Source organism: Sinocyclocheilus anshuiensis, unplaced genomic scaffold (assembly GCF_001515605.1).
Source record: "Sinocyclocheilus anshuiensis isolate Anshui unplaced genomic scaffold, SAMN03320099.WGS_v1.1 scaffold2046, whole genome shotgun sequence".
NCBI classification, from domain to species: domain Eukaryota; kingdom Metazoa; phylum Chordata; class Actinopteri; order Cypriniformes; family Cyprinidae; genus Sinocyclocheilus; species Sinocyclocheilus anshuiensis.
Genome location: NW_015542491.1, coordinates 266,916 through 289,621, shown reverse-complemented (window position 1 = coordinate 289,621; position 22,706 = coordinate 266,916). Strand labels below are relative to the sequence as shown.

Sequence of the window (22,706 nt, the reverse complement as noted above, 5' to 3'; positions counted from 1 at the left end):
ACACACCTGAACCAGCTAATAAAAGCCTTTACTAGGCATACTAGAAACTTCCAGGCAGGTGTGTTGAGGCAAGTTGGAGCTAAACTCTGCAGGACCGAGTTTAGAGACCCCTGGACTATATGCACAGCATGGCGTTGAGTACCTTGTTTTTAATTAACATAATTATAATATAATGTACGCAAATGTCCATTAAATACTAGCATTATAAAGCCTACTGTATCATATTTGATATCCATACATAATTTTTTAGATAAAAATGTGAGTATCAAATATGATACATCAGGCTTTTGAGGAATGTTTATTTGCCCATCTCTCAGTCATCAATGTTTTGAATCGCATTATATATTTTGCCCCACAAAAAAAACTAGGCCTACAGAGCTTTGATCATAAGTCTAATCATGTAAATATCATCTTACTAAGATATATTATTAGGAAATATAGGGTTATAAAATTTATGAAGATATTAAATGTTATAACGATCTCATTGATTTACATTACAAACTGTTAATTTAATATGTGACCCGGGACCACAAAACAAGTCATAAGGGTACATTTTTTTAAATTTTGAGATTTATACATAATCTGAAAGCTGAATAAATAAGCTTTCAATTGATTTAAGGTTAGGTTGTTAGGATATGACAATATTTGGCCGAGGTACAACTATTTGAAAATCTGGAATCTGAGGGTAAAAAAAAAAAATCTAAATATTGAGAAAATCGCCTTTAAAGTTGTCCAAATGAAGTCCTTAGCAATGCTTATTACTAATGATAATACATTTTTGATATATTTACGGTAGGAAATTTACAAAATATCTTCATGGAACATGATCTTTGCGTAATATCCTAATGATTTTTGGCATAAAAGAAAAATTGATAATTTTGACCCATACAATGTATTTTTGGCTATTGCTACAAATAAACCCGTTCTACTTATGACTGGTTTTGTGGTCCAGGGTCACATATTATTTTGGCCATATAAATATCAGCAACTAAACCAAATTGTTAGTTTAGGCCTCTGAATACAATTTTTTTTTTTTTTCCCATTATGAGTTTCCCATAATGAGTAATATTCCATTACATGCTTGACTATAGAATCAAACACAGGAAATTATTTTCTTTTTGTGTAGTTTCAGAGGGGAGAGTATGTGACCCCCTGTGTGCGGATGCAGGCTGCTGGGGGCCGGGACCTAGTCAGTGTGTGTCGTGTGTGAATTACAAACGTGGGACGGAGTGTGTGGAGCAGTGTAATGTCCTACAGGGGTGAGTACTGTATGAATGAGCAGATTCTTTCATTATCTTGCTTTTTGTGCTTTGCTATGTTTACTTACTAAAATACACATAGGAATCATGTAGATTATTAGAATGTTAAATATTGGGCTTTTCCATTGTTTCAGTTTCAGACTTTGTATATAGCAATAACTGCTAATGTCATACAATAGAATGTAGATTCATATGCTGTTGTGGTTTTTAAACTCTTACTGTTTAACTGTACATCAAATGCATTTCCCACAGATCAGTGCGGGAGTTTGTGGATGGATTGAACTGTGTCCCTTGCCATCCAGAGTGTAAACCAGTCAATGACTCTGCTTCCTGTACAGGCCCAGTAAGATGTTAATGCAAAAACAAATATATAATTTACATAATATTTAATAAATATATGCACAAACACACACACACACACACTGGTTTCCATGTTTTATGGGATATTTCATAGGTGTCATAGTTTTTATACTGTACAAACTGTATTTTATGTCCCTTATCCTAAACCCACCCCTCACACAAAACTTTATGCATTTTTAGATTTTCAAAAAAGTTTTTATAAGCTTGTTTCGTCATTGGGACCCAAAGAAAATGTCCCCACAAGATAAAAATTTACTGGTATTACTATCCTTGTGGGGACATTTTTTCCCCATAATGTAGGGAATACCAGATAGACACACACACACACACACACATATTACATACAAGAAAATACACATTTATTGATTACAAATACAAATATATTCATTAATTACTCGTGAAATGTCGTAAAAATAACTAAAATGTACAAAATGTACGAAAAGTTTGTTGTACATTGCATGGTATAGGGATAAAAATTATATATAATCAGAAGCAATATAAATATATATATGAATACTTTCCGTACCCACTGTATATATATACACACACATACATAATATATTCTTTTGTGTTCCATGGGAAAAAGTCATACAGGTAGAACGACATGTGGTTGAGTAAATGATGAATTTGAATTTTCATTTTTCTTTAGGATTTTTTTAGGATTTCCTTTGCCATGAAGATTTTTTTTTACATCTTAGCATTTTTATATTAAGGTTTAAATTATGTTTCTTGTGCAGGGTCCAGAACACTGTAAGGAGTGTCTGCACTTTCAAGATGGAGATGTGTGTGTCGATCGCTGTCCCAGTGGGGTAAAGGAGGACCAGCACACTGTGTGGAAGTACTTCAACGCTACGGGACACTGTCTGCCCTGCGAGACCAACTGCACTGTCTCGTGAGTTCCTCGCTGAGCCGATGGGCAGTGATCCCACCTTTTTATATCAGCTCATGTGCAACAATTTAAGATTTGGAATTAATTTTCTGTTTTGTGTATACCGTCAGGTGTCCACTGGATGATAGGGGGTGCCCCATCCAAAAGAAAACTGGGTAATACTTTATTTAATGTGTGTGTATAATACTTACATGCATTAGTAGTGTCTACATCACTTTTAATTTTGCTCACAGTTTGAACAAACCTCTAATCTCAAGTATAAATCTGCGTAACTCTTAAAAGAGTTAACTGAGTACCTCTAATCATGTGACTTTTTGAGGAGAGGTGGACTACTTTTCTTATGACTGAAATTACGCTTTTCTTCTGGTGGACAATAAAACAAGGCAGAAAAAAAAAATGTACTTTGAAGGAGGGACTTGAAAAATAGTTAGAGACCTGAATAGAATAGGTCATTTTTACACACGTTTTTCGGGTTTCTTGACATTTGGGGTGGTTTTTTTAGACTTGGCAACCACCCACACCCCTAAAAACAATATAGAAATCCAACCATCCAAAACATTTTAGCCTTGTTGTGATGAGTTTTGCACAGGCAAACACCATTCAAATTTAGAAAATGTGAAATTCTAGTTAGTAATCATATCTACAGTATAGCTTTAGCTATAGACTGCGCAGTCTTGCTTAAATCTAATTGTTTGTTGCAAAACCCTGCAGGCCTGGGACAACAGTCGCCGTCACAGTTGGTGGAGTGCTTCTTTTCATCATTTTGCTGGCGCTGCTGGTGTTTTACCTGCGACGACAGAAACACCACAAAAGGAAAGAAACCATGAGGAGAATTCTACAGGAGCATGAGGTCAGATCTCTGCATCCTCTGATCTCTCAATCCTCTAATAAGCGTAAACATAGCACATGCAAATACTGTGTACAATAGTGCATTTTAATTAGAATTTACTGATTTTTTTAGTTGAGTTTTAAAATTATTTGTCCTTTACATTTTACAAAATATTTACTTGAAGTCCCCCTGAGATTTAGTTAGTTAAAAATCATTTACATTTTTCTGTTTTCATCTGGCATATTTAGTGGCTATGTTCACTGAGATTGTCACAGTGCATTATGGTATTTGCTTTTCAACAAAAAGATGGAAATGTCCAAATAAGGCATTTCATAAGCCCTTTTACCTTTTGCAAAATGCCTATGAATTGATAAAAGCCTGGAGTCTAATAACTAACAATAACAGTAAAATGTGTAACGGTCTGCCAAACTTTGTAGTGTTCCTGGCCCTATTAAATGTAGTGAATATCGGTTGGTTATTTCTTCTGTTTATGCCATCTGTTTGACTTGACTGCTTCAGTTTAGTACCGTAGACTTAAGGCATCTTATTTTTTTCCTGAAGCTGGTGGAGCCCCTGACCCCGAGTGGAGCGGTGCCGAACCAGGCTCAGATGCGTATTCTCAAGGAGACAGAGCTGAAGAAACTCAGAGTGCTGGGTTCTGGAGCCTTTGGCACAGTCTATAAGGTCAGCTATGTTACCATTCCTCATCATCTCAATATTAGTTGTTCAGCTGGCACAAATAGCCCCGGAAATATGTGACCAGTATACTGCCATCTTTGCTCATAAACACATTTCATTTTTTATCCAGTCACCCGAGCAAAGAATGCAATGTATATTTAGAGGGCTGTCACGATTCCTCAATTAAATTAGAGTAATCGATTTAAAAAAATCCTTGAATAACCGAAATATGTGACCAGTATACTGCCATCTTTGCTCATAAACACATTTCATTTTTTATCCAGTCACCCGAGCAAAGAATGCAATATATATTTAGAGGGCTGTCACGATTCCTCAATTAAATTAGAGTAATCGATTTTAAAAAATCCTTGAATAACCGGCAAAATAACGGAAGTGGCGCATTCCATGGACGAGAATCCATGAAACACATTATTAGACCGTCTTCCAAGGCTGCATGATGTATTAAACCCATTTTAAAATCATAATAAAGCATAATGCTGTTGTTAATTCACAAATGCTAAGATTCAATTAAATAAATATATGCGATGCAGGTTTAATATATGAGCTTGAATTATTTACATGCGAGTGGATTACGTATTTTGATGTCAACATATTCAAGAAATGACTGTGGCTGTAGCATTTCTGTCGTAAAGAAATGACCAAATATTAAAGATTAAGTGGACATTTTAATTAAATGTTTAGTAAATATTAAACAAGGATTAGATTGTGCAGTAAAGTGGTGCCCTCTTCAGGCATTTGTTATAATGAGTACTGTACATTATAATTATCCAATTACTTGATTAATCGTCACAATAAATAATTGTTAGTGACAGCCCTATGTACAGGAAAGTGGCGGGGTCGACTCTGTATGTTGACGTACTGCCCACAAGGCTATTGGCACACAAGGCTATATTGAGCTGCTGGAGAATGGCCGATGTTTTTGTCAGCTGAACCCTTTAGACCAGGGGTGTCCAAACTCGGTCCTGGAGGGCCACTGTCCTGCAGAGTTTAGCTCCAACTTGCCTCAACACACCTGGCTGCCAGTTTCTAGTATGCCTAAGACCTTGATTAGCTGGTGCAGGTGTGTTTAATTGGTGTTGGAGCTAAACTCTGCAGGACAGTGACCCTCCAGGACCGAGTTTGGACACCCCTGCTTTAGACGTACCCCCGGAGATTTTAAGTTAATATTTCAATAATTTAACAACACATTTGCATGTTAATGGTTCTCTGATGTCAGTTAATGGTCACATGACATACAAGTAGCTTTAATTTGACTTTGTTAGTGGACTTGGATTCAAACCTCTTTTTAGTTGTGATAGCGTCACAATCAACATATTATATTTGATTGGATAGTATTATAAAATATTACATATTTTAATATATATATAAAATAATATTGCAATTTTGTATTATTATGATGTAATATTATTATTGTTAATAGAAATAATTATAAAAATGAACACAATAAATATATTACTGTTTAAAATTACTACTTTAAAGTACTTAAAAATAAAAAATGAATATTTAGTAATAGTCATGACAATAATTTTATTATTATTTACTGTGAACCAAGCCTCTCTGAGATGCTAAAAAACACTGGATTGTAAGCTTCTCGCTTCTCACTTTTAGTTACCATGCTATACTCTGAAACATGCAGTGCATCAGACTGTACATTTTTAATTATTAATTATATTCATTAAATTGTTTCCTTTGGTTTGATAATAATCACACTTAGCTATATCTGAATTTTTTTTTATTTAAATTTTTCATTTGATATAATGAATTATTAGCTTCTCATCAACTAAACAAACCCTCTGCAGCTCCCTTTGTGCTCCCCTGTTTGGGAAACCTTGCTCTAAATTATCATTCCTAATGTAGTTTAACCCCATTCATGCAGAATTTCTCTCATCTTACCAGGGTATCTGGGCTCCTGATGGGGAGAACATCAAGATCCCAGTGGCCATCAAAGTTTTGCGTGAGAACACCTCGCCCAAAGCCAACAAAGAAATCCTGGATGTGAGTGTGTTCCTTACATTCCCATATTTTACTGTAATATTAATTTCCCTTTTAACAACTTTTTCATCTGTTTTATAAAGGTTAAAGGCCAGATTTACTAACAGCTTGCGCCAGCGCAAACCGTCTTTTGGCGTTAAAATAGTACTGTCAGGATTTACTAAAGACGCGCAGTGAAGAATTAGTGCTGAAAAGGCGTGGATACAGTTATTTTTGCGCCTGACCTTATTGAATATGCATTTGTAGGAGTTTCCCTTTCAGATGCAAAATTTATGGGATGAGAGTATTAAAATGAATAACGCAACGCAATTTACTAACGTTTGCGCTCGTCAAATTACTAGTATTTGCGCCATTATTTAACGCTCCAAAAAAGCATGTCTTAAAGCAGACGCTAATTTGCGCTGCTGTTGATAGATTGTGTCGGTCATTATGGAAAGGATCTGGCTGTGTCTGTGTTCTTTAATTTGCGCATTGTCAGTAAATCACCCACAGAAATTTCCACTCCCATTTTGTGGAATTGCGCTCTCACACTAATTTGCCCTGTTTAGTAAATCTGGCCCTAAGAAGACTCTTCTTCCTAATGATAACCTAGTGACTTTTTCTGTATATGTGCATCCATACACAGGAAGCATATGTGATGGCTGGTGTAGCGAGCCCATATGTTTGCCGTTTGCTGGGTATCTGTCTGACATCAACAGTTCAGCTGGTTACTCAGCTCATGCCGTACGGGTGCTTGTTGGAATACGTCAGAGAGAACAAGGACCGTATCGGCTCTCAGTACCTTCTCAACTGGTGTGTACAGATTGCTAAGGTAAGACATCGACAGAATGTCACCTGCGCTGATGGCGGCAGACTTGTGGTATGTTGTTTCCAGTATATTCATTGTTTCCCACAGGATTTTGTAAGACTATGGATGGTGAACCTAGGTCCATCTAGGGGTGTCTAGGAAATGTCCCCAGAAGATAATGGTGTACATGTAAAAGTTAAATGCAGCAATCTGGTGCACTCTGAGAGCTTCAGTTTGGTTTCAGTGACCAAATTGAATGGAGTAAAAAGTGATTGCATTGATTTGTACTTAGACTTTTAATTGGGCTCAAAGCTCTTTTTAGTTTTGATAGTGTCTCAGTCCACATTACATTCACACTGGTGTTTTTAGGAAGCCAAATAATTTAAATATAATAACAATAATTATTATAATACTTTATTATTATTTTATTACTTCACTAAGACAGTCATATATTACTTTTGTAATGTGACTGCAATGTAAAATAAACGTAAATGAAAAATTGATTTGTTCCAACCCAGATTTGTTTATTATTCTCTCTGTCCATGGAATTGACAAAGTTCGTCTCCAGCACCATAATTCAAATGCATCAATTTGTCTTCTGTCTTCTTTCTTTACAGTTCAATTCTCACAGCCATAAGTAACGACCAAAAAATTATAATTTTTGTGAGTCGTATTTTCGTTTTTAGGGAGATGTCTTTGGACTTGAACATCTTGTCTAGTGACGTCATTGTAGACTTTCCAATAGCAATTCTTCTTATGAATTCCTATGCCGTTGTTGCATCCAAATTGACCAGTGATCTCAGTAGATTAAAGTCTTTGTTCACTTCTGTTTCATCGCCATCCAGTTCAAATGTATCATGATCGTGTTTGTCCATCGCCAGTTTTTTGGTTTTCTTCACATTGAGCATGAGTCCTCACATAACTGGCACAGTAGCACGTTATATTCTCAAATGCATGTAAAACTCACACATACAGACATTAAGTTTGCTTTACTGTGAACCAAGACACTGAAAACACATATCACAAGAGACTATATACTTATTTAAATCACAGCCTTTTGCAATTTAATAAACACACTAAGCCATATCACAGTTTTAGTTGGATTAACAGATGCTTTGCCAAAGCAATTGCACAAAATACTGTGTTAGAGATTTTTCATTTTATTATGAGAATTGTAAAAGTATTTTTGCTTTCAATATAAAACTGTGGCAGGACAAGTTGGACTGTGATGGCATAGTTTTCTCAGCTACATGACCATTGTAACCCATCCGTATTCTATTGCCAAGCTACTTGTGCTCATGTTCTCATATCTGTTTTTTTGTGTACCCAGGGAATGAGTTACCTTGAAGATGTCAGGCTGGTTCACCGAGACCTTGCAGCTAGGAATGTTCTGGTCAAAAACCCGAACCATGTGAAGATCACAGACTTTGGGCTTGCCAGACTGCTGGACATAGATGAGAAAGAGTACCATGCTGATGGGGGAAAGGTGTGTGTGTTTTACATGTTGCTTTGGTTCAGCTGCTGAAAGTGAATTTGAAAACAGTGTTGGTAAATCTGCTATCCTGTATTTATTGAGAATATGATTATGTGTATGTGTTGAATAGGTGCCGATCAAATGGATGGCACTCGAATCCATATTACATCGGAAGTTTACTCACCAAAGTGACGTATGGAGCTACGGTCGGTATCCGCTTGGGTTTACAGTTGCTCTGCTGCAATTGATAAACCTCTGGTTTAAAATAACCTTTCAGGCTTGGCTCTTTCCATCTCAGGGGTGACTGTGTGGGAGTTGATGACCTTTGGCATGAAGCCATATGACCAGATACCAGCGCGGGAAATTCCAGACCTACTGGAGAGGGGAGAAAGACTCCCTCAGCCGTTCAACTGTACCGAGGATGTATACATGATCATGGTCAAATGTTAGTGTTCATTTATAATGATAATAAGGATTATAGATAGACATTTGTGCGTATATTTGATTCAAAATTGTATTTCAAATGTTCTTGTACTGTTAAATTTAAGTTTTTCTTTTACTTCTCTATGTCAAACTGTCGATTACCACAAAAAAAGTAGTCTTGACTCATGTTTCAGTTTACACTTTCCCCAAAAAGTGTAAATACTGTGGCACTTTCAGGACATTGCTGTTGATTGTCTGGATATCATAACTTCTGCATAGTGACTTTTGCTTGTTTTTTACAAACTGAGAGACAAGTCAAAATTAGTTTCTGTGTTAATCGACACACAGAAGCTGTACATAGGGTTTAATTTGTATTGAATATGTAGGGAACTTTTTTGACCATATGACCCTATGCCAGGTTGGATGATTGATCCTGAAAGTCGACCACGATTTAAGGAGCTGGTGGATGAGTTCAACGTCATGGCACGTGATCCCCCACGTTATGTAGTCATTTTGGTGTGTGCATTTTGTATATTTTGCCTTTATGAACAATAGGAATAATAGAGGGCTACAACTAACAACAACATTGAAAAGCATTTATATATTATCTGTATATAATTATAAATAATATATTGATTATTTCTTAGAAATAGATTGGATATTCCTCATCTTGCCCAATGATCTCCTTCAAATAATGATTGAAATAATGAAAAAACTATATATATATATGTATGTATGCTATAAAAAATGGTTTAAAACATAAAAGTGTTTTAAAGTGCTGATATTCTCATGCATAGTGCAAACTGAGCAATAATGTAGTTTTTTTTTTGGATCATTTATATTAATAATCCTGTCCTTTTGTAGTGATGTTTTGACATAGACATAGATTGTGGTGTTTTTCAGTTTTTTCCTGCTTTTTTCAGAATGATGATCAGATGAGTCTTTCGAGTCCTGTTGACAGTGAGTTCTTCCGCACACTGCTGGCAGAAGAGGGAGGGAATGTGAAGGAGTTACTGGATGCAGAAGAATACCTGGTGCCCCAGCCCGGTGGCATCTTCAACACACAAGGAGAAATGAGAGCCTACGGACCCAGCAGACACCACTCTCACCGGGTCAGAGATGATTAATAGCATAATAATAGATCATAATTATTTATTTATGAGTGAAAAGTTGCCAAAGCTTATGCTGTTTCCAGCTGTGTGTAGCACCTGCAACTCTGCATATCTTTCACAGGGATCTTAAAATTCATGGTTAATGTTAATGGAGAGGTAAAAGTAGATTCAGTTGTATATTTAAGATTAATTTTAGTATTACTGTGGTGCAATGTTTAAAGTTTCCTTTAAATATGCAAACTCTTAAACAAGAAATGTTGTTCAGGTAAATATAAATAAAATCTAAGTAAAACTAACCATAACTAACTTGATCAGTAAGATTCTCATGACAGCAGTTGACCTGAAAAAAAAAAAAAATCCTGACAGTAGAAGTCAGTAGTTTCTATAATTGAAAATAACATTTGAAATAACGAACTTGAGTGCGAAAAAAAATCAGAATTTTATAGTATGTGTACAGTGCAACAGCAATGAGCTTTTTTACATTTTAGAGAAGCCAAGTTGCGATACCGAACAGGACTATATGGAGATGCCAAAAAAACCTAAACCTGCTGACTGCATATATCTACTACAGTACACGGATACATTCCGTATAACTAAACACAGCAAAATAAACATGACAAATCAAAACATTATCGTGAATGTGTGTGAAAACAACGTGAATGTAAGGAAATGTCTGTGCCTGTGCATAAATACAATGTGCGATCAGTGATCACTCATACACGCATTATTATAATGGACTCACGCGTGCTTACTGTATGACTCCTTTACGCCACCGCAATCGTCTTTACCTTGATTGCAGTTTTCATCCATCAAAACTTTACTAGCGAGACTGGTTATCCAGTCGCGTCTCATCTGGCCATACAGCGGTGGGATGTGTTGACATTCCGTTCAGTCTGTACTTCACACAGCGCTCTTCAGAGACAATCACAGAGACAGAGCTCGGAGTTTAGCAGCTTAAAATTATCTAATCGCAAGCAGAAAAGCAAAATTGGGTTAAAGGGTTAGAATAGAAATTGTGCTTTTTTGCGTTAATTGCGTTAAATTATTTTAACGCGTTAAGGATTGTAAAATTAATCGCATGCGTTAACGTATTAACGATTACAGCCCTAATTATATTATATTATTATGTTATGTTATAATGTATTTATTTTTCTAAATAAATTAAAAAATAAAACACTTATCGGCCATTCACTGACACTGTACCAATATATCGTGCATTCCAACAATTTTAGCTAACAGTTATTTCAATTAAGTCTCACTCCACATTGTTGTTGATGAATATCCTGTTTCCCTTGTAAATACATTACATTACAGAGGTAAAAGTTGCTATTTAAGACTTATTTTAACACTTTTAATGCCATCATTTCAACACAGTATCTTTAAAAAAAACTCTAAAGTGTTAAGGTATGTATTGGTTATTGTTCTAATTATTATTATTATTACTTTTTTCTTTATGCATTGGTGATGGGTATTATCACAAAAGAAAAAAAGTGAGGGAAGAGTGCTTGAACTGAAAGACCCTTTTAATTTATTCATTTATTATTTTTATTTAATTAATATAATTAATTAGTCTTAATATTATTTAAATTACTTGTTAGGAATTAGGTGTCATTATAAGAGTTTGATATGACTATGTGGATTTTTTTTTTCTCTCTCCCTCTACTTTTTTCATATGAAAAAGTGTTTAGGTATATATTGGTTATTGTTCCAATTATTATTATTATTACTTTTTTCTTTATGCATTGGTGATGGGTATTATCACAAAAGAAAAAAACTGAGGGAAGAGAAAGTAAAAGGAAAAATTAGGAATAATAATTGGTGAAAAATGTCTTTAAAGGAAATGTTCATTTGTATAACTGTATTAAATGTGCTTGAACTGAAAGACATAATAAAGTATAAAATAAAAATTAAAATTCTCTTTGATTACAGAGTATGTGAACCAGGACGTGTCATCTGACCGTCCCAGCACACTTCCACGCAAAGCGAGAGAGAGGAGATTCATTAACGGTCTTTATACAGGGAACAGTGTGGAGAACCCAGAGTACCTGGTGCCAGTGCACAGCATCTCACCCGTTTCACCCGCCTTCGACAACCCCTACTATCATGATATCGCAGCTAAAGCTCAGGCAGTCGCCAGAGCGTCCATAAACGGAGGTACGACTCACAGGCAGCCCAATGGCTACATGACCACCACAGCAGAAAACCCAGAGTACCTGGGCTTAGCAGAGACATGGAGTGGTCAGATGGAGTATACTTGAGAGGAATCACTCGGTACAGTTTGAGTGTAAGCGTGAGCGGTGAAGTTGTGTGCATGAGCGAGCGAGTGAGTAAAAGACATATTTTGTGAAGGACGTTCTCAATGGGAATGGTTTCTCATGGCTTTCTACTAAATTACCATACAAACGTATGTAGCATTCTGTACTGGAGTTGGAATTTGAAGATTGGATGCATTTCCTTTTTTTGCCAAAAAATCTGCTTTTTTTTGCATCTTACAAATACATGGTACGTTTTTAAGACTGCTTGAATGATGTTAACACTGGATAATGTCTTTGTAGCACACTAAGGATTTTTATTTGGATTTGGTCATCTCATAAAAACTTTACCTTTTATGGAGATTCAATTCAATTCCAAACCAGGACCGTACACACTGCTTTCCAGAGCGCTGCGTGAGAGCCGGACACAATCAAAGCTGCTCTGTTCTGTGTGTAACGGCCCTGGGTGAGCAGCTATAGTGCCAGTGAATGAAAGACTGACATTATTGCCGTACGAAGCGGGCGTTGTGTGTTCAGCGATGCAGCTGGCTCTGAAGATTCATCAGCATTTCTCATCTGTGACATATCCAGGTTTTCGCATTTGTTTGGGTATTTTTTTAAATTCCTTGTTTGAGCAATGACTATCTTCATTATGGGCTGGGTAACAGTTGTACAGATGTATGTAGAGCAAAGGGTGTCCAGGTCATATTGCACCCTGATTTTAAATATTGTGCATAATACTAATGCGTATGTTAAGATGTTTGCTTAAGCTTATTTTTATTATAATTAATCGCATTTCCTCCCGAGAATCTCATTAGTGTACATATGAACTGCCGTTCAAAAGTTTGGAGAAATACTGTATTCGGCAAGGCTGCATTTTATTACAGTTTTTCTGAATTGCTAAAACACTAAACCCCTGACTCTTGTGTGTGTGTGATCTGAGAGCACCGGTTGATTTTGAGTACAGGTGAAATGGTTTTGCAGTGATTGTTTGATTTTGATGGAAGAGTCAGAGAGCCACAAAAATATGAAAAAGCAAAAAGCGTCTTCGACATGGATAATTATAAAAAAAACAATTCTTGAGCAGCAAATCAACATGGTGAGCTTGAGAGACTTTCAAAAACATTTAAAATCTTGATTATTCCAAACTTTTGTACAGTAGTGTATATATATAACAATAATCTGCCATGGGTCTTCTTTAAAATGAGACCAAACTTAACTCTGTGCTCCCAAGCTTCAAATTTTTATGACGCACAAGGGTTAAAATACGTCACAATGCAAAACGTCTTACTAGTACTGGTAGAATTAATTTTCTTTAGGCAAAAATTTGTTTTATTTTTGGTCCTTTTGATTTTGGGTTGAAATATGACCTGGATATATCTTGAGGTAAATATGTTTAAATATCTCCCTGTATTTTTTTATTGCACATTTTAGTTACCTACCGGACTTTCTTCTTTGCAGTGATGAATACAATATGGTATTAATTGATGTGAATGGGCCCTTACTACCAGACCAACTGGTTTATTTGTAATAAGAGGTTTCAATCAATGTTTAACCCCAGATGTGATCATTCATGTTCATAATGTCTATTGTTATTATTTTATAAGAACTCCTTTTAGGCACGACACCTCCTACTCATTTAAATTTGCCTCACATGCACGCAGAAAGACGGCTAACACTAAACACAGTGTTGTGGAGTAAATACTCCATGTTTAAGAATGTGGTCTGATTTCCATATATTAGCAGCTGTGGCCTCCGGCTGGACGAACACCCCTTCAATGCCTCCATTGTTCCAAATTACAACGTGCGCCTTTTGTTAACTCCCCGACTCCAGCGTCCAGTTAATATGTCACTTCTTTGAGGAAAGACGTGAATGTTTTGTCCTTGCCATATCAATACGCATTCTTTAGTGCCATTTCATACATTATGCAGTTATTTTCACTAAACCACATCTTAAATTCCAGATGTTTGAAGATCTATCATGGTTTAGCAGTTACTTGTTGATTTTGCTGAATATGAAATGAGAAATTCAGCTTTGAGAGTATGTGAAGCTGTGGTCACAGATGACGAACTGTGAGTGAATGGAGTCGCTTGAGTGAGAGAGTGATATTATGTGTGCTAGTGGCACTCCACTGTGTTTCGACGTCAGCTCAAACAATGACGTGATTGTTTTTCACAATAAGGGATGGATCCTTGTCTCTGCATAGCCAACACAGTCTACACCGTTTTGTTTTGGTCCAGGCTATTGGTTCAGTTTGAAAAATGTGTAGAAATAGATCATACTGTAGCAATCTGTTCGAACATCCTGAGCATTGGGGTGCTGGGGCTTTCCAACTTGTTTTAGCAATTGCATTTGATGCCACTACTGACACAGAAATAACACGCTTCCCCTTTGACGTGTCTATTTAGTTGCCTTCTTTTGGTATGTGATTCTATACTTGCATGTTTACTTGATTACTTTTCCAAAGATGCATAAGAAACTGATTTTCCATATTTCCTTTTTAGATGTAGAACCCTTCATTTACTGCAAGCCACAGCGTTTGACAATAGAATTAAGCACCAACAGTAGCTTCGAAGTTTTAGTTTCAGCTCCATTTGTCATGCCATAAATCAGCATTGATGCCAACTAAAATTTTTTCAGGATCCAAAGTCTTTGCAAGCACATTGAAGGAACTTTATAATCTATTAATGCCATGATTTTGACAAAAATATACACGTTGAGTGTTTAATATTGAATGTTGTACTTTTTATATGCATATTGTCCAGATCTCAGCTAGTGGTTGAATGGTAATTGTAGACTTTTTGAGGTAATAATGCTATTTTCCGTGTGAGCCGCGAGATTGTAAATATACTGTACACAGTATGACTTTGAGAACTCTAATGGTACCAGTGTGCAAAAGTCTTTTGAGAGATATTTTAAACAGTGCTTCTTGGTAACCAGACTTTGCCAACTGGCTTAAATTGAATTGTAAAGAGGTACATTAGGATGCCTAAAATTGGGGTTTGAGGTAATAATGCTATTTTCCGTGTGAGCCGCGAGATTGTAAATATACTGTACACAGTATGACTTTGAGAACTCTAATGGTACCAGTGTGCAAAAGTCTTTTGAGAGATATTTTAAACAGTGCTTCTTGGTAACCAGACTTTGCCAACTGGCTTAAATTGATTTCTATATTACTGGTAAAGAGGTACATTTTGATGCCTAAAATTGGGGTGAACAATCTCCTCACCTGCTTTTTATGTTATTCTACAAAACAATGTTGTGAGATAATAAAAAGAAATGAAATCAGAGACAAACTTCAATCCATGTGATTTCATGGCATCTAAAGCACAAACTCATCTACTTAAATTAGGAGTAGTTTTGACATTTGGCTTCGGAATATTTGGTAACATGACTGGACGCTCTAGGAAGTTTATGAATCAATGTCAGCATAACCTATTTAATATTCATGAGCTAAAATCATATTTTTGTTAGTGTTATAAATATGCTTAGTAATCATAAGCTTAAGTTTTCATTATATTAGTGTTTACAAGTTGCCAGTTTACATATAAATTATCCTGTGTTAATTATTAACTGTTTACTTTCACTACGAAAGGGTCATATTATGAAAATAAACATTTTAATTCATCTTTTGCTATACATAAGGTAGATATACAATGAAAAAATACTGCATCAGAACTCGGTGTCCTCTCAAGTCCAAAAAGAGCATTTATTGATCTATCTCGATCTGAAATCTGTGACCTTGTGATGAATAGATCTAATCACATTATGAGGAAGTAGAGAGTTATTCCTAAACACCAAGAAGATAATGTTCATGTTCAAATAATGATAAGAATAAGTCAGGGGATGTTCCGCCTTTTGTGATCTTATGGAGACCGTGCCACACAGAGGTCAGTGTCCAGCAGACACACTTTAGTTCTGTGGATACAATTAGAGGTATTACATTTAATTGCATGCATATGAATTTCTTTAAAGGGGTCCGATTATGCTTTTTCACTTTTTCAACTTTAGTTAGTCTGTAATGTTGCTGTTTGAGCATAAAAAAGATCTGCAAAGTTACAAAGCTCAAAGTCCACTTCAAAAGGAGATATTTTATTTAATAGAAATCACTTTTCAAAAACTACAATGAACGACTCGTTTGGACTACAACGCATATTTTCCGGGATTTGTGATATCACAAATATCGACGAATAGGACGAGATCTGGTTGAGCTGCACTAGAGAAGGCAACGAGTGTTATATCACTATGTCGAAGACACGCTAGCTTTCCCAAGGCAGACAAACTTAGAGTGGTTACAATCATCCGGGTTTAAATCGCGCTCAAATTTATTTGATTTTGACGCAATATTTACACTGACGCTGGCAGGCGGCTATGGTAAGGGGCATGACATTTCCCGACCAGGCGCCGAGTGGAGCCAATCACAGCACACACTGGCCCAGCTAACCAATCACAGCACATTTCGTACTTCAGAAGGCAGGCCTTCATTTGATACAGGAACTATTCGAGCCGTTCATGTCAGACTGGGTAGAGAGGTGTTGTAATAATGTAAAATATGTGAAAAATAATGTGTTTTTCGAACAACCTAGTATGAGAGCCTGTTCTAGTACACCCCCAAAACAAAATCTAGACTTTGTAAAAGAGCATAATAGGATCCCTTTAAAGCAACTGCATAGAAACACCTTAGCAACCACCCAGAACACCCTAACAAGTAGCATCTGCATAGCAACACTTCAGCAACCACTCGGAACACCCTAACAAACAGCAACTACATAGAAACACCTTAGCAACCACCCAGAACACCCTAACAAGTAGCATCTGCATAGCAACACTTCAGCAACCACTCGGAACACCCTAACAAACAGCAACTACATAGAAACACCTTAGCAACCACCCAGAACACCCTAACAAGTAGCATCTGCATAGCAACACTTCAGCAACCACTCGGAACACCCTAACAAACAGCAACTACATAGAAACACCTTAGCAACCACCCAGAACACCCTAACAAGTAGCATCTGCATAGCAACACTTCAGCAACCACTCGGAACACCCTAACAAACAGCAACTACATAGAAACACCTTAGCAACCACCCAGAACACCCTAACAAGTAGCATCTGCATAGCAACACTTCAGCAACCACTCGGAACACCCTAACAAACAGCAACTACATAGAAACACCTTAGCAACCACCCAGAACACCCTAACAAGTAGCATCTGCATAGCAACACTTCAGCAACCACTCGGAACACCCTAACAAACAGCAACTACATAGAAACACCTTAGCAACCACCCAGAACACCCTAACAAGTAGCATCTGCATAGCAACACTTCAGCAACCACTCGGAACACCCTAACAAACAGCAACTACATAGAAACACCTTAGCAACCACCCAGAACACCCTAACAAGTAGCATCTGCATAGCAACACTTCAGCAACCACTCGGAACACCCTAACAAACAGTAACTGCATAGAAACACCTTAGCAACCACACAGAACACCCTAACAAGTAGCATCTGCATAGCAACACCTTAGCAACCACTCATAACACCCTAACAAGTAGCATCTGCATAGCAACACTTCAGCAACCACTCGGAACACCCTAATAAGTAGCATCTGCATAGCAACACCTTAGCAACCACTCATAACACCCTAACAAGTAGCATCTGCATAGCAACACTTCAGCAACCACTCGGAACACCCTAATAAGTAGCATCTGCATAGCAACACCTTAGCAACCACTCATAACACCCTAACAAGTAGCATCTGCATAGCAACACTTCAGCAACCACTCGGAACACCCTAATAAGTAGCATCTGCATAGCAACACCTTAGCAACCACTCGGAACACCCTAACAAGTAGCAACTGCATAGAAACACCTTAGCAACCACCCAGAACACCCTAACAAGTAGCATCTGCATAGCAACACCTTAGCAACCACCCAGAACTTAAAACCTTCAAACCTTTTAAGACCAGGCTTTTTCAAGCCAACATCAAAGTTTGACTACAAACTTTTTATCAGATTTTTATTTATTTATTTTATTATTATCTGTTGAACTTCAAAATCTGGTAGATCTTTAAAGAACAGCATCCAGAATTGTCTTATGTCTCTCTTCATTTTAAGAGTAGCTTTTTCAGTAGTTTAAAGCAATATTTCCTTTGAGATCCTCAAATATCTAAACACCTATTCTAAATGCATATTTTTATTCCTGTGACTATTTATCTTTAGATTTATTAAATCACTTTCTGCAAAGACAAGTCTTGACTACATAAAAGGGATTGAACATTGTTTTAATTATAGTAAATAGACAGAATATTCCAGACATAAAGTGGCATTCTTTGATTAGATTTGCTGTATCATTACAAAGGTTTATCAGCTCCTGTATTATCTGTTTCCCGAGTCTCACTGCATGTAGAACATGTCATTGATGGTCACTCACATTCATCTTGAGGTTTGAGATGCTTAAGTTGCAGCTTTTGTAGGATTTTGTCCTGTAGTGTTTGTATTTAAATGTTTGTTTAACTGTTAAAAAGACCAGCTTGAGATTTTACGCTGTTCTGGTTTAGTGCTAGTTTAGGCCTGTCCTAACTTATGGACTGCAATGCTTGGTTTACCAAGATGGTCAAATTGCTTGGTATTCTTAGCATCAGTAGGGTATTTATCGATTGTGTTTTGATGGGTTCTCATTGTTCTGTTATGATAAGCCGGTTGATGGTGTGTTGTGATTTTAGCTGACTGGTAAGGCAGGGTCAGACGTGTATTTTGGAATTTCTTCCAGGTGTGATGAAGTGTCCAGGTTGCCGGGCAATGAGGGAAAGCGGAGGGATGCACAGAGGCGTGGTGCACCTATCAATATGGGCTGAAGCACTGGGGTTGAAACAGTATTAGTTTCCAGTTTATCGGATACACAGTCATCTGATGCAGCTCCCATGTGAACACCACTGGACAGAGAACCCTGGGAATTTGACTTGAATATGGAATCTGGCTGGGCTGAACTCTGGAAACACAGAGTTAAAGATAGTTAATTTGGTTTATTAATCATTCTAGTAAAAAAAAAAAGCTCCACACAGACATTTTTTTATTGCCATAAATTTAGTGTGGATACTGCTCAGCTAGAGGTTAGTATTTAGTATCAAGATGGTTTTTGGAATGACTAAAGTTCTGGTAGTAATCAAACCTTGTTAAAAAGAAGTACACTTGAGCATACTTTTATATAAACTTAAGTGTAAATTTAATGTACAGTAATATTTTCTGTCACTTAATTGCATGCTATTTACAATTAAATTAAAATGTATTATATTTTAAATTTACATTAAATACAACAGGTTGAACTTAGTGCGTACTTGACCCACTTACGTAGATAACTTCATAATATGTAACTTTATAATTATTCTATTATCTTTAAAAATATGGTTAAAGTGTACTTACAAGCATTTACGGTAAACTAAAATATAATATTGTCCACTGCAATCAGTCCAACACTTTAATGTTTCATCTACTGAAACCATTTGTAATTACACATTTGTAATTAAGTTATTACAAATGTGTAATTACAATTGTGTAAATAGCAATTAACTACATTTAAAAAAAGATATTAACTTTAAATGTAATATCAAATAAACATATTACGGTGAAATTATAAATAACTTGTGCTTTAGTATTTTAGTCAACACACCAAAAATAAGTGTTGGTCTTTTAAGCATGACAAACGATTATAAAACAATTTATTAAAACGATTATTTAAAAGTAAACTTTGAATGAAATAATTAACTGTAATGAATTCAATTGTAATAATTTGCCAAAATTATTACAAAGTGCACTATTTAAAAATGTACTTAAGTGAGTTAAGAAACAATCATAAAATGTAATTCTATTTAAGTACACTTAAGTGGCCTTTTATTTCATTAATATTAATGATTTTATAAAGATATAATTTTTTTTAAAGATATGAAGTGCACTAAAAGTGCACATTCACTATAATTAAACACACTTCTTTTTGTCTGTCATTGAAAACCAATTTTACTGGACAGCATTTTTACCTGAATGCCAGTGTTTCTACTGTCCAGCTGAATGTTTGGGATCAGGTACATGCTGTGAAGTACTGGTGCGCTGCTTCCGTACAGTATAGCAGGGTCAGGAGTGTGGTTGTCAGGTAATACGGTGCTATATGCTGGGGGCACCGGAGCAATCTGTTGCTGGAGAAGCTGAAGGATCACATTGATGTCTGCTGTCATTCTGGTCTCCAGCCTGGGAGAAAGGGAGCAGAAAACTGCAGCATGTAAGTAGTTATTTACTAGACACCTTCATCCATTATAATCAAGTGACAGCCCCTGGTCACTGTAAGTGTCAATGTAACAAAGAGAGCACCATGAACAAACTGTTCTTCATTCTCGTTCATTCTTATTCTTCGTGCTGGGCAATAAATGGCAACAGAACTGCCCGTTTTAGTTGTTTTAACGGTTTCTTTAAGATGCACCACCTACCTGCTGAGTTGGCTCTGCAGGAGCTCCAGTCTGGACTCAAGTTCACTGGGTTGATGCTCAAAGAACGGTGGTGAGAATGAGGTCCGGACAGATAGGGGGCACTGTTCAGTCTGTTCAGTGAAATGAGCTGCCTGGTGGTCAGGCCAGTAATGGTACAATCCAGATGAAGGGGGAGCTTATGTTAGGAGGAGACAATGAATAATAATAATCCAAAAATTCAAGTGAAAATGTTATCACAAAATGTGGTTGCAAACAACCTAAAATTACCCAGTTCTCCAATATAGTGCTGCAGTAATGATGTATTTTTGTAGGTCAACCTTGAAGTTAGCATCAGCCTGGTTCCCTCAATAAAAACCCAATAGGATTTTCCATTGGATTTTGGAATATTGTAGAAAATAAGCTCTGTGACTGACAAAAGTTAATGATTCTTCTTCATGAACATTTATGAATTTTGAAGCCTAAATACAATCACCAGAAGTAAAAAGCTAAGTCATAGGCTATAAATGAACTACACAATGGTCACCGCTTCTGACAACTCTTTCAGATGTTATAAAAAAAAAAAAAGCATTTTCCATGAAAGTTAGAGTTAGAATAGCTTACAATAACACTGTAAACACATAAGTCCCATTTAGCTACATGCTAGCAACCACATTTTTCAAGAAAAGTAAAAGTTTTAAAAATCGCATGGTATGATGTATTTTATGTCAAAGAATAAAACATAAATATTTCTTGAGCTTGTGTTGACCACTGACCTTATTTCAGGCATTTAACCAAAAACTAATTTAAAAAATACACTGATGGAACTGGTAGTGCTAAAATGCTAACTCGTTTCTGGGTTTTGGCCTACAGCAATACATCATGCAGCACACTATGGTTTGGCATCAGGACTGAAATTTTACATTTTTGTAATGCTGCAACCAACAGACTTCAAGATAAAGTCCAAGACAAAAATGTAACCAATGAATTACGTTGTGCACCTTACCACCCAAGTGCCCCATATCCATGCCGGGCTCTCTGCTGACCCCAGAGGCACCACGAGGTGGTATTAGTCTCACAACAGGAGAGGGGTAGTCCAGATGATCTGCATCCAAAGTGTACAGCTCACAGTGGCTGATGGGAGACTTGCTGAGATTTTCACTGGACTGCAATGTAGAGCTTCCACAGCTACACAGCTCCTCCCAGTGCATGTGAGTGGTTAGAGAATGGTTGCGACCCAGGGTCGAACACATCTGAGATGGGTACGAGTCATTCTGGTCCATTCCGTCTTGAATAGCAAGACAAGAGCAATTTTAAGAATTTAATTGACTGCTTTGGCCTGAATTAGGTGATAAACGTATGTCTTTGACATGTTCTCTGTGAATTTAGTCAAAGGTCTGGCTCGAAAAGAAACAAGGGTATATGTGTAATAGCAAACTGTGAATTTAATTATTCTGAAATATGGTTTAGTTTTATTTTGTTTGCAAGAATTAAAATCTTTTTACTTTAAAATTTGCAAAAATGTGAACTTCTGGACACAACTAAGTCTCAGTAGATCTCAGTTGTGTTTATATTTGTGAGTGTCCACTCACCTGGCCTGTTGCGCCTGTCTAGTGAGTTTTGGCGGTGTCGCATGCCATTCACATGGTATCCACAGTCCAAATTTTCACTGGGCATCATCTGTTCAGCCTGATTACATATCAGTTAAAACAATGATTACTGTAGATGTACAGAGCATTTGTCTCAATGTTTTAGGGTTGCACCTAATTGCTGTTAATTACACAAGCTGGCATTTGTTATGGTGACAAGAATGCATGATATTCGACAAAACATGTTCCATTAGTTTTGAAAATAGAGGCATTTTCAGGCATTTAACCAAAAATATGACAGCCTTGCAGCACTCCTTGGTTTGGCTTCTGGAATCCGATTTGACATTTTTGTAATGCTGCATCCACACCAATAGATGTCAGTATAAAGTCCAAGACAAGAACGGCATATAAACAACAAACTACAGAGTACACCTTTAGATATCTCTAAGGCCCTGTCCCAAATCACACCCTAAACCCTTGCGGTCTTCCTCTTAGGTCACACTTTAAATGCTATAATTTAGATGCTATAAAATACCTTTAAAACAAACATTACTACTACATCCTGACAGAAGTAATGGGT

General features: G+C 36.6%; 1 protein-coding gene, 1 long non-coding RNA gene and 1 pseudogene across 2 annotated transcripts in view; 2 read left to right on the top strand and 1 right to left on the bottom strand.

The window, feature by feature from the left end:
* LOC107694064 (receptor tyrosine-protein kinase erbB-2-like) overlaps positions 1 to 12,972 on the top strand; it is a 50,517-nt gene extending 37,545 nt beyond the window's left edge. The window contains exons 13-26 of the mRNA XM_016493653.1: positions 1,127 to 1,259; positions 1,512 to 1,602; positions 2,357 to 2,511; positions 2,619 to 2,663; positions 3,220 to 3,358; positions 3,899 to 4,021; positions 5,933 to 6,031; positions 6,654 to 6,839; positions 8,146 to 8,301; positions 8,420 to 8,495; positions 8,588 to 8,734; positions 9,131 to 9,228; positions 9,636 to 9,834; positions 11,754 to 12,972. Of these exons, the coding sequence (XP_016349139.1) occupies positions 1,127 to 1,259; positions 1,512 to 1,602; positions 2,357 to 2,511; positions 2,619 to 2,663; positions 3,220 to 3,358; positions 3,899 to 4,021; positions 5,933 to 6,031; positions 6,654 to 6,839; positions 8,146 to 8,301; positions 8,420 to 8,495; positions 8,588 to 8,734; positions 9,131 to 9,228; positions 9,636 to 9,834; positions 11,754 to 12,082 (1,976 nt within the window). The 3' untranslated portion in view covers positions 12,083 to 12,972. The remainder of the gene's footprint in view (positions 1 to 1,126; positions 1,260 to 1,511; positions 1,603 to 2,356; positions 2,512 to 2,618; positions 2,664 to 3,219; positions 3,359 to 3,898; positions 4,022 to 5,932; positions 6,032 to 6,653; positions 6,840 to 8,145; positions 8,302 to 8,419; positions 8,496 to 8,587; positions 8,735 to 9,130; positions 9,229 to 9,635; positions 9,835 to 11,753) is intronic.
* Positions 12,973 to 13,296: 324 nt separating this feature from the next.
* Positions 13,297 to 15,367, top strand: LOC107694078 (uncharacterized). The gene is made up of 2 exons (XR_001634818.1): positions 13,297 to 14,883; positions 15,085 to 15,367. It is a non-coding gene; the product is annotated as an uncharacterized LOC107694078 (long non-coding RNA).
* A 2,852-nt stretch (positions 15,368 to 18,219) lies between these two features.
* Positions 18,220 to 22,706, bottom strand: part of LOC107694063 (potassium voltage-gated channel subfamily H member 2-like) — a 15,608-nt pseudogene continuing 11,121 nt past the window's right edge.